Source organism: Nerophis lumbriciformis, linkage group LG06 (genome assembly GCF_033978685.3).
Source record: "Nerophis lumbriciformis linkage group LG06, RoL_Nlum_v2.1, whole genome shotgun sequence".
Classification (NCBI taxonomy): domain Eukaryota; kingdom Metazoa; phylum Chordata; class Actinopteri; order Syngnathiformes; family Syngnathidae; genus Nerophis; species Nerophis lumbriciformis.
This window is the reverse complement of record NC_084553.2, coordinates 26339010-26351370: the sequence shown is the minus strand read 5'-3', so window position 1 is coordinate 26351370 and position 12361 is coordinate 26339010. Positions and strand designations below refer to the sequence as shown.

Sequence of the window (12361 nt, the reverse complement as noted above, 5' to 3'; positions counted from 1 at the left end):
TCATCAGTGTAGTACTAATGCAAATACCAGCTCTGTTTGACAGTGCAAACATGTTATCACATTGTCCGTCTTTTTCACTTTGAAATGATCACAATCCATTGCGCTCTTTTTCCCTTGTCTTGCTTCATTGCTACTGTGCTGTTTCCTGTGCACGCACACACACACACACACACACACACACCTCTATTGTACAAACCCCGTTTCCATATGAGTTGGGAAATTGTGTTAGATGTAAATATAAACGGAATGCAATGATTTGCAAATCCTTTTCAACCCATATTCAATTGAATGCACTATAAAGACAAGATATTTGATGTTCAAACTCATAAACTTTTTTTTTTTTGCAAATAATAATTAACTTAGAATTTCATGGCTGCAACACGTGCCAAAGTAGTTGAGAAAGGGCATGTTCACCGCTGTGTTACATCACTTTTTCTTTTAACAACACTCAATAAACGAGTGGGAAATGAGGAAACTAATTGTTGAAGCTTTGAAAGTGGAATTCTTTCCCATTCTTGTTTTATGTAGAGCTTCAGTCGTTCAACAGTCCGGGGTCTCCGCTGTCGTATTTTACGCTTCATAATGCGCCACACATTTTCGATGGGAGACAGGTCTGGACTGCAGGCGGACCAGGAAAGTACCTGCACTCTTTTTTTTACAAAGCTACGCTGTTGTAACACGTGCTGAATGTGGCTTGGCATTTTCTTGCTGAAATAAGCAGGGGCGTCCATGAAAAAGACAGCGCTTAGATGGCAGCATATGTTGTTCCAAAACCTGTATGTACCTTTCAGCAATAATGGTGCCTTTACAGATGTGTAAGTTACCCATGCCTTGGGCACTAGTGCACCCCCATACCATCACAGATGCTGGCTTTTGAACTTTGCGTCGATAACAGTCTGGATGGTTCGCTTCCCCTTTGGTCCAGATGACACGATGTCGAATGTTTCCAAATACAATTTGAAATGTGGACTCGTCAGACCACAGAACACTTTTCCACTTTGCATGGGTCCATCTTAGATGATCTCGGGCCCAGAGAAGCCGGCGGCGTTTCTGGATGTTGTTGATAAATGGCTTTCGCTTTGCATAGTAGAGCTTTAACTTGCACTTACAGATGTAGCGACAAACTGTATTTAGTGACAGTGGTTTTCTGAAGTGTTCCTGAGCCCATGTGGTGATATCCTTTAGAGATTGATGTCGGTTTTTGATACAGTGCCGTCTGAAGGATCGAAGGTCACGGTCATTCAATGTTGGTTTCCGGCAATGCCGCTTACGTGGAGTGATTTTTCCAGATTCTCTGAACCTTTTGATGATATTATGGACCGCACATGTTGAAATCCCTAAATTTCTTGCAATTGCACTTTGAGAAACGTTGTTCTTAAACTGTTTGACTATTTGCTCACGCAGTTGTGGACAAAGGGGTGTACCTCGCCCCATCATTTTTTGTGAAAGACTGAGCATTTTTTGGGAAGCTGTTTTTATACCCAATCATGGCACCCACCAGTTCCCAATTAGCCTGCACACCTGTGGGATGTTCCAAATAAGTGTTTGATGAGCATTCCTCAACTTTATCAGTATTTATTGCCACTTTTCCCAACTTCTTTGCCACGTTTTGCTGGCATCAAATTCTAAAGTTAATGATTATTTGCAAAAAAAAAATGTTTATCAGTTTGAACATCAAATATGTTGTCTTTGTAGCATTTTCAACTGAATATGGGTTGAAAATGATTTGCAAATCATTGTATTCCGTTTATATTTACATCTAACACAATTTCCCAACTCATATGGAAACGGGGTTTGTAAATAGTCGTGTAGAAAAGATGTCCACGTATTTCAATTTAATTGATAAATCTTTAATAAATTTGTATTAATTAAACGAATTGTCGAAGCAAAAAATTATATTTAATTATTTAATTATTCTAAAGAAATGTATTATCATATATGTTTTCTATTTATTCCATTGTATTTATAATATATTTCTATTAATCTACACAAGGCAAGGAACGTTTATTTATAGAGCACAATTGGTACACAAAGCAATTCAAACTGCTTTACATAGAATTACAAGAGGACATAGTTAAAAATTAAATGATCATAAAAATAATCCTTTCAAATTAAAATCATAAAATAAAATCATCATGAAAACAATCATAATTCAAATTACTACCAAAGAGTGTAAATAAAATACTTTTAGTTGTCATCTGCATGATTAAATAAAATTGTTTTCAGATTTTAGATGCATAAAACTGAAACTGAAAGTCTCTCTTTGTTTTGTTTTTACTTTGGGCAACAGCAGGAGACCAGCTCTTGTAAAGTCTATTCTCTAAGCAAAGGGAATTGACCTGAGCACTGGATTAATATGGTTATGTTTTGTTGTTCTAGTCAGGACTCAACCATAGGGTTGAGCCGATAAAACAATATCAACATTTATCGTTATAGACACCCTGCAAAAAATGTTCTATAGAATTTCTAAAGAATATCTCTATAGAATTTCTAATGAACTTTAGGACCGAAGTTCTATAGAATTTCTAAAGAATATCTCTATAGAATTTCTAATGAACTTTAGGACCGAAGTTCTATAGAACAGGATTCTAAAGAATGGTTCTATAGAACAGGGTTCTAAAGAATGGTTCTATAGAACAGGGTTCTAAAGAACATGGTTCTAAAGAATGGTTCTATAGAACAGGGTTCTAAAGAATGGTTCTATAGATCTCCTCTAAAGAATAGTGCTATAGAAGAAAGTTCTAAAGAGTAGTTCTATAGAACAGGCTCCTATGGAATGGCTTTCTGTGGAATACGGTTCAGAATGATGTAGAAATGATTGGGCAGGCATTCTACAAAATCTGTGGTCTAACACTGGCAATGGAGAAAGACAAATATTGCAGTTGAATGAATGTTGACTTGTATTTATTATATACATGTAACTCAAATCTTGACGTAATAAATAAATGTCAGCAGCATAAATCAACATGATCACCGCGCTTCCCCGACTGTTAGAGACGGCTAGACGTCCAGCAGAATTTGTTTCTGAGGCCTTCTTTTTTTCCCATTTTCTGCGCAATGTTCAGTTTCACTCCAATGATTTTCTTTATCACATTTGCTTCACTTGAGGGATGGAGCTTCTTCACAAAATCTGAAAGATCAATAAAATATACCAGAATTAGTGTCTGCAGACACCAAGACACTAGCTGTCATGCAATGAGTTACACTATGGCATTTTTCAGCTCGATAAAGAGAGTGATGTCTATCATTTAATCAATGCAATGGATAGTCAACACACTGCATACATTGCATATCACGCGTTTCTATGCTGTAAGGCACTTGCACTGCTTGACGCACACAAAATCATATGTGGTGCAATCATGCCAGGCTTTACGAACTGCAACAAATCTGTATCAAATTCTGACAGTGCATGTACACTATTCATTAGCTATATAGAAAATCCATTCAGTGTGTGAAATATTTTTCAAATTATTTTCAGGATTTCACTTTCTTGTGAATCTTGTTGTGTACTTGATGTGTGTCCCCAATGGCGTTCGAACAATCACGAAAGGGCATTAATAGAATTCTAATAAAAATATTTAACTTCAATCTGATTGAAACCATATCCACATCGGGAAGGGGATCTGACACATTCCCTATCTAAAAGTCGTTCACTTCTCAACTTGCAGCAGAACTCACGGAAATTCCCGACGCTAGTTGTTAAATAGTAAGGCGGAGAATGCCGATATAAGATATCAAATGAGAAAAAGGTGTAGATATCCGTGCGCTGCGGTTTTTGCTTTGTCACTTGATGTTGGTTTCCGACGAGATCAAAGCTAATGTGACCACCCATGCCTATAAATCTGTCAAAACGAACATCTCGCAGTCAATTCATGGACCAAGCAGACTGGAAGCTATGGATATCTATACTTCATGCCAAACGATCACGGAACGACTTGGAGATAGGAAAAGGGTCAGATCCACTTCCCTGATGTCGATATGGTTTTAATCAGATTGATTTAACTTATACTCACCAATAATAGCAGACACTTTCTTGTCATCCAGTTTTGGTTTCTCATGCTTATCCTTAAAAGCATTGGATTTTTTTCCTGTCAAGCTGCTGTTGGCCAGCTCCTCTCTGGCAGAGCGACAGCAGGACGTCGAGCTGATAGTATTGTTGCCTGACGTGATAAGTCGTCCATCTTCATTAGCAGGCCAGGAAGTCCTTTAATAGAAAAAAGTACATTGTGATGCAGACACAATAAAAAAAAAAATACATTAACATGAAGCTGGCGATATCCAAACCGCTCGGCTCTAACCCCAGCTATCATAATGTAAGGGTATTTTGATAGGAATCTTGTTCAAGTCAAGGGAAACATGGTAAGGAAGCAATCAAAGATGAAAAATATATATAACCATATATATTAATTCATCCTGACCACGCGAAGATTTAATATTTGTCGGTCAAGTATTAATCAGATATCCAGCTGAGACAAAATATCAAGAAGGAAGGGACGTAACTCTTGCTAATATAAGAGAAACACACAAAAACGGACGGACAGACAGACAAACAAACAAGTACCATATGTCCTCCCCTTATTTAGAGGGGAGGACATCACAACTTAGGATGTTGTATATGCAACAGTTCTGAAATTATCCCAAATCATAAATGGATTTTTATTGGAAAAAAGGGGCATAACTCTGGAAAATATTGTCCGAGACGACTCATTTTCGATAGGCTTCTTGTTACACTAAGATAAATAGATGTAACAAGTTTGGTTTCCGTACATGAAACGATTCTGTAAATATTGCGGTGACGGATGGACAGCCGTACATGACGACAATACCCGTAGGCCAAAGTTAGATGAAAATACAGTAATAAGAAAGTTATTTCATACATCGACATGTAAGCATATTTTCCATCAACCTATGATAATTACAATAACATACTTCTAGAATAAGAAAACCTACCTTCAACAACCCTCAATGCATCTCGAAGGGATTTGTTTTCCTCTCTCAACTGGAGGACTTCCTTCTTCAGGGATTCCATTTCTGTACATGTATCTTTCGGTGAAGTTCTTCCCAGCTGAAAATGTCAAAATAGTAAATCAAATGAAATAATTTGTATTATGATTAATTTGGGCGCTCATATGTTTTCCGGAAGCAATTTGTCCTGGATACGGCCCTGACAGCACCATATAAGTTTTACATGTATAAGCAACCTTGTAGGCACATTAATTTGAATATGCTACATGTACATGTAGCAGTAAGCCATTCACACAGTAGGCACTGTTCATCAGGTATTTGTAGTGTTATTTTCATATAAGTAAAAGTATAAACTTGTGTTTTAAACCAGTTGCCAGGGATGCAATTTTTACGTCCTCGATTTCAAATGAATGCTAGGCACTTGTGATTGTTTGCCTCGAGAGGGTGCTTTGATTAACCAATAAAATCCTATTCTATTCTATTCATGTACTCACAGCAGCAAGTTGGGCCTTCAATTGTGCCCGAGCATCATATCCCACAGCTGTACGGCTTACTTTCCTCTTTTTCTTCTGAAAAATCAAGATTAACAAGAAAACGTGTTCAGTTCTTTTATATGCCATTGAAGTGAAGAAATATGTTTGCAGAAATTATAGATTTTCGAGTACATGCAGAAAGTCTGTCAACACCTCAATTTGTCTTGAATATTATTCTGTCTGAGTTGGTCGAATTGAATCAAAATATTCAATAACTTTAAAGCCTACAATGAAACATGATTTGATTAACTTTTATGATAAAGAAAAACTGACAAGGTACTTCAAAAGTATGGGATTGAATCCTACAAAACCTCACACAGTTGAAACACCACTGAAATAGTGAGTGAGTGAATTAACGTTTAACGTCGCTTTCAACACTATTTCGGTCATATCGCGACAACACCACTGAAATAAAAGTACCTGCTGTCTGTCAGATAGAGTCTCCTCAACACTTTCATCCTTGCTCTCACTGTCTGATGACCAAGACTTTGGCTGTTTGTTTCTCTTGCCTCTGCCATATTCCAAATCACCAGTAAGGGGTACATCCTTGCCATCCTGAGCGGCTTTCAAATATGGCGTCAGTTCACGTGTGTCTTCTGTGTAAAAACAAATATGTGCCACATTAAGCTAAATTAAACTGTACAGTTAGTCATACATTTCAGCAGCAGATTGTTATCACTAAATTACTTTGGTATACCTACAGTTCTGATGATTCAGAAATTCACCTCAGCGAGAAACAAATTTCACCTTACTTTCCCTTATTTACAGGCTTACAGCCATATTAAAAAATTGTCAAGGTTAAGTCTGTACTATCATGACAATCACCTCAGCATTGCAGATTGAAACATTCAGTATACCAGGGCTGCACTGATGAGAAATTACTATCAATCATGGAAGAAAAAAAATTATATTAATTAAATTTAACTTTACATAAACAAAGTCGAAAGTTCAAGGTGTAAAATCAGAAGTACATTAAATATATCTATATTAAATATATCTATATTTATATGTACTTCTGGTAAAACGTATACTTTTTACTGAATTGAATTGAAAAGTTTTCAACTGTTTATTAATTACCACCAAATCTCAGAATTCTTGCCACGTATTTGGTTTGTGACTGCTTCCTTCCTCCTGCTTTGTTGAGTGGCCATGGAACTTGGACTTCTTCATCACTGTCCCAATTTTCTCCATTCATCTTCTCTCGAGAACCGCTCGTGGTTAATATACTATATTTCGTCTCGATGATCATCCTCCCCTTGCTTCCGTTTGGCGACCTGACTGGGGGCCAAACTCCTTCTCTGTGTGATCACACAAGCCTGACGTGACAAACAATGGAGGGATGATAATAATACTAATAATAATAATAAATTAGGCTAGTTTTGCTAGCTCACCATTTCCGCCCGTGCCTCGAAGCTGCTGTTTGGCTCAACGTTAGCCCGCTTGTGACGTCTCGCATCGCGCCTAAATGTGATGTTTAAGCCAACAAAGTTACCGTCAATGAACTCCGACGTGACTTGGGCAGCTTAGAAAGAGCGAGTGAAGTCAACATGGACGTTGTGGCCGCCATCACCAACTCAAACTGCCCGCGAAATCTGCTTTGCAACTACGGCAAGCGCGAAGGGGAAAAATAAATAATTAAAAAAAAAAGTTGATTTGAAACATATTCGCACTTATTAGTGTCGGTACAACGCGATTATTACCAACTATACATGAATTTGGTTGTGATTGCAGCCTTAAAACAGTTTTGTTATTTTATAACAAAACGAGAGCAGTTCTATCTATCGTGTTTGGGGGGGGGGTTTGTAATGTTACGGCGGGAAAAGTAGTAAACTAAATATAACATTGAACCATGCTTTTGAAAATGTATACATTTAAATCCTGGCAAATACTGACTTTTAACAATATAAATTGTTACTTACATGAGTTCGGTAAAGTGTTTTCCTATTGGGCTCCGTGAAGAAACGTGTCTGGGCTTGTTCTTCCACAGCTGCATGCAGGTACGTGGGCGGGTCCTGACGTTTTAGGTCTGATTTAAACCTTTGAACAGAGTTTTGCTAAATCAATTTATGTTGGAAGTCCAATAAAATTAATTTTATCACATAAAAAAGTAAGTTACGAAAATATTCACACTTTTTACTTATAGATAACTCAAAAACTCTAAAAATAAAAATAAATTGATTTATTGGAATAAATATACTTTTAAAAATAAAGTCTGCCGAAGTTCTGGGTGTCCGCCTTGAAATGACACCTCACAATTTTGAATGATACAAAATTAACATTTTCATAATTGAGGGAGACATCCTGCATTGTTCAAAAAACAAGCTGAAGTCTGGTGAATCAACTTAATGAGATTAATCAATGCTATGGTGATAGCGCTGCTGCCATTTTATAGAATTTTATTCCATGGAACAATCTATAGAACTTTCAGCAGATAAAGGATAATGTCTATAGAATTTCTGTTAGACATTCTATAGAATGCCCAGTTCTATAGAACAATCTATAGACCTTTCAGCAGATAAAGTAATGTCTATAGAATTTCTGTTAGACATTCTATAGAATGCCCAGTTCTATAGAACAATCTATGGACTTTTCATCAGATAATGTAATGTCTATAGAATTTCTATAGGATATTCTATAGAATTCCCAGCTCTATAGAACAGTGAAAAGACCTTCCAGCACATGAAGCTGATGTCTATAGAATTTCTATAGAATTTTGAATACATATTCTATAGAATCTTCAGTTCTAAAGAAATTCCGACGAAATTCTATAGCGTTCTATATATTTCTATAGAGATTCTATAGAACATTTTTTGCAGGGCATATAATCGATATCAGTATAAAATGTGTTCGATAAATTATTCAATATATACAGGTAAAAGCCAGTAAATTAGAATATTTTGAAAAACTTGATTTATTTCAGTAATTGCATTCAAAAGGTGTAACTTGTACATTATATTTATTCATTGCACACAGACTGATGCATTCAAATGTTTATTTCATTTAATTTTGATGATTTGAAGTGGCAACAAATGAAAATCCAAAATTCCGTGTGTCACAAAATTAGAATATTACTTAAGGCTAATACAAAAAAGGGATTTTTAGAAATGTTGGCCAACTGAAAAGTATGAAAATGAAAAATATGAGCATGTACAATACTCAATACTTGGTTGGAGCTCCTTTTGCCTCAATTACTGCGTTAATGCTAAATTGGCCCGCCAACTCCCCTGACCTTAGCCCCATAAAAAATCTGTGGGGTATTGTGAAAAGGAAGATGCAGAATGCCAGACCCAAAAACGCAGAAGAGTTGAAGGCCACTATCAGAGCAACCTGGGCTCTCATAACACCTGAACAGTGCCAGAAACTCATCGACTCCATGCCACGCCGCGTTAACGCAGTAATTGAGGCAAAAGGAGCTCCAACCAAGTATTGAGTATTGTACATGCTCATATTTTTCATTTTCATACTTTTCAGTTGGCCAACATTTCTAAAAATCCCTTTTTTGTATTAGCCTTAAGTAATATTCTAATTTTGTGACACACGGAATTTTGGATTTTCATTTGTTGCCACTTCAAATCATCAAAATTAAATGAAATAAACATTTGAATGCATCAGTCTGTGTGCAATGAATAAATATAATGTACAAGTTACACCTTTTGAATGCAATTACTGAAATAAATCAAGTTTTTCAAAATATTCTAATTTACTGGCTTTTACCTGTATTTATATTTTTTGGTCGGAAGAAACCAGGAACTATGAAGCAAGATTTGTTTCATGATATCACTCGCGCATTGGGAACCCAGCAAACAGGAAATGTCACTGAACAATGGGAGGGACACGCTAACAGCCAATCAATTAACAGTATTCACTGAGCAGTGGGAGAGACACACTAACAGCCAATCATCTTACTGTCTTGCTGTGGATGGCGTGAGAAGAGAAACTGTAATATCTTGATATATCAACTCAATAACAGAAACTTGTCTTTAGCTTTGTTTGTTTTAATGCAGACGGTGCGGCAACATTCTGGAACTTCCAATGTGCTGGTTTAATGAGCAGCTTCCAGAACTACTCTGTAGTGTTTAATAGCTTATAAATTACCACCATTACTGCCATCTTGTGTCTGAAATTTTCAACTACCTTCAAATCTACTTTAATTACTTTATTTCCATAGCCGCTCATTTTACATGGCTACCAGACACCCTCTCCACTGATAAATAGCACCCTTGGTAAGTTGGAAATTGTTTTGCTGTATTTATTGGCAGGCTTATACAAACCCCGTTTCCATATGAGTTGGGAAATTGTGTTAGATGTAAATATAAATGGAATACAATGATTTGCAAATCCTTTTCAACCCACATTCAATTGAATGCACTACAAAGACAAGATATTTGATGTTCAAACTCATAAACTTTATTTATTTTTTTGCAAATAATAATTAACTTAGAATTTCAGGGCTGCAACAAGTGCCAAAATAGTTGGGAAAGTGCATGTTCACCACTGTGTTACATAGCCTTTCCTTTTAACAACACTCAGTAAACGTTTGGGAACTGAGGAGACACATTTTTTAAGCTTCTCAGGTGGAATTCTTTCCCATTCTTGCTTGATGTACAGCTTAAGTTGTTCAACAGTCCGGGGGTCTCCGTTGTGGTATTTTAGGCTTCATAATGCGCCACACATTTTCAATGGGGGACAGGTCTGGACTACAGGCAGGCCAGTCTAGTACCCGCGCTCTTTTACTATGAAGCCACGTTGATGTAACACGTGGCTTGGCATTGTCTTGCTGAAATAAGCAGGGGCGTCCATGGTAACATTGCTTGGATGACAACATTTGTTGCTCCAAAACCTGTATGTACCATTCAGCATTAATGGCGCCTTCACAGATGTGTAAGTTACCCATGTCTTGGGCACTAATACACCCCCATACCATCACAGATGCTGGCTTTTCAACTGTGCGCCTATAACAATCCAGATGTTTTTTTTTCCTCTGGACATGATGTCCACAGTTTCCAAAAACAATTTGAAATGTGAACTCGTCAGACCACAGAACACTTTTCCACTTTGTATCAGTCTATCTTAGATGAGCTCAGGCCCAGCGAAGCCGACGGCGTTTCTGGGTGTTGTTGATAAACGGTTTTCACCTTGCATAGGAGAGTTTTAACTTGCACTTACAGATGTAGCGACCAACTGTAGTTACTGACAGTGGGTTTCTGAAGTGTTCCTGAGCCCATGTGGTGATATCCTTTACACACTGATGTCGCTTGTTGATGCAGTACAGTCTGAGGGATCTAAGGTCACGGGCTTAGCTGCTTACGTGCAGTGATTTCTCCAGATTCTCTGAACCCTTTGATGATATTACGGACCGTAGATGGTGAAATCCCTAAATTCCTTGCAATAGCTGGTTGAGAAAGGTTTTTCTTAAACTGTTCAACAATTTGTTCACGCACTTGTTGACAAAGTGGTGACCCTCACCCCATCCTTGTTTGTGAATGACTGAGCATTTCATGGTATCTACTTTTATACCCAATCATGGCACCCACCTGTTCCCAATTTGCCTGTTCACCTGTGGGATGTTCCAAATAAGTGTTTGATGAGCATTCCTCAACTTTATCAGTATTTATTGCCACCTTTCCCAACTTCTTTGTCACGTGTTGCTGGCATCAAATTCTAAAGTTAATGATTATTTGCACACAAAAAAAAATGTTTATCAGTTTGAACATCAAATATGTTGTCTTTGTAACATATTCAACTGAATATGGGTTGAACATGATTTGTAAATTATTGTATTCCGTTTATATTTACATCTAACACAATTTCCCAACTCATATGGAAACGGGGTTTGTACCAGTCATAAAAAGTATCAATAATTATCAATGCCGATCAATATAAAAAACGTATATCATGATATAGTTTTCAGCCATATCGCCCAGCCCTACTCGAACAGCAAAATTCTGGATGTACTGCAGATGTTTACAGAGCCCAGTGAGAATACCATTACAGTAGTCTAACCTGCTGGCAACAAAGGTGTGGATTAGTTTTTCTAAATCTACTCTGGACATTATTTCTCAGATTTTGGCAATTTTTTAGGCGGTAAAAAGCTGCTGATGTTATTGACTTCATTCATGTGGCTGTTAAATTTCATGTCTGAGTCCATTATTAACTTGAGATTTCTAACCTGATTATCTTGCTATTTGAAACACACTCTCTTTATGTTTTATTGTTCTGTTTACATTATTATGTGCATAATCTTCTTGGGCTAAATCTGGAACCTACATGTTGTGCCATCTCATGTGTTTCATGTGTACTAGTATGACATTAAAGTTTCTTGAATCCTTGAAGAATTGATACTTTTGACAACTCTACTTGTTTGCGCCTCGCTAATTTTACATCTCTTAAAATATAAAAGTGTATGCTCACCTGTGAGCCAAATGAAGACAAGCAATATAGAAGATGGATGAATGGCATTACATTTTAAAAACTTGTAGTCACAAATGATATATTAATAAGACATTAATTAAAAGATGTGTGAGCAATGGTCACGGAAGCGTCAGCAGATTTTATGGAAACAATAGTACTGTAAGTAAAAAGTTATGTAACTTGTTCATTCATGATAACTGAGATTCATATTACAAATGCAGAATGCTACTGTAACTATGTTCACATACTTGGAGTTCCAGGCACTCCATGCATTCCAGATTTTTAGAAATCTTTGTTAGTAGTTATACTCCCCGAAGCAACAGAATGTAAATCCAAGTTTTAACAGAATACAGGGTTTCCCCTCAATTGACAAGATACTGTACCTGTGGTGGTGGGGGGCGTGGTGGGGCGTGTTCACTATGATGTCATCGTATAATTTGCGATGATGATAA

General features: G+C 36.9%; 2 protein-coding genes across 5 annotated transcripts in view; one reads left to right on the top strand and one right to left on the bottom strand.

The window, feature by feature from the left end:
* sbf2 (SET binding factor 2) overlaps positions 1-12361 on the top strand; it is a 245236-nt gene that overhangs the window by 43262 nt on the left and 189613 nt on the right. The window lies entirely within an intron of this gene.
* Positions 2965-6961, bottom strand: LOC133608312 (uncharacterized). Its single transcript, XM_061963516.1, has 7 exons — positions 6890-6961; positions 6576-6796; positions 5919-6094; positions 5460-5534; positions 4951-5065; positions 4014-4204; positions 2965-3130 (listed from the first exon to the last, which is right to left on the bottom strand). Exons 2-6 carry the CDS (start codon positions 6745-6747, stop codon positions 4092-4094), a joined length of 651 nt encoding a protein of 216 aa, XP_061819500.1. The 5' UTR covers positions 6748-6796; positions 6890-6961; the 3' UTR covers positions 2965-3130; positions 4014-4091.

Excerpts from the sequence above, each read along its gene's own strand:
- LOC133608312 (XM_061963516.1), bottom strand. The coding sequence starts at position 6,747 with ATGATCATCGAGACGAAATATAGTATATTAACCACGAGCGGTTCTCGA. Across the intron at positions 5,066-5,459 it reads TGAAGGCCCAACTTGCTGCT|CTGGGAAGAACTTCACCGAA; the intron begins GTGAGTACATGA and ends TGACATTTTCAG. Across the intron at positions 4,205-4,950 it reads TGCATTGAGGGTTGTTGAAG|GACTTCCTGGCCTGCTAATG; the intron begins GTAGGTTTTCTT and ends TTTCTATTAAAG.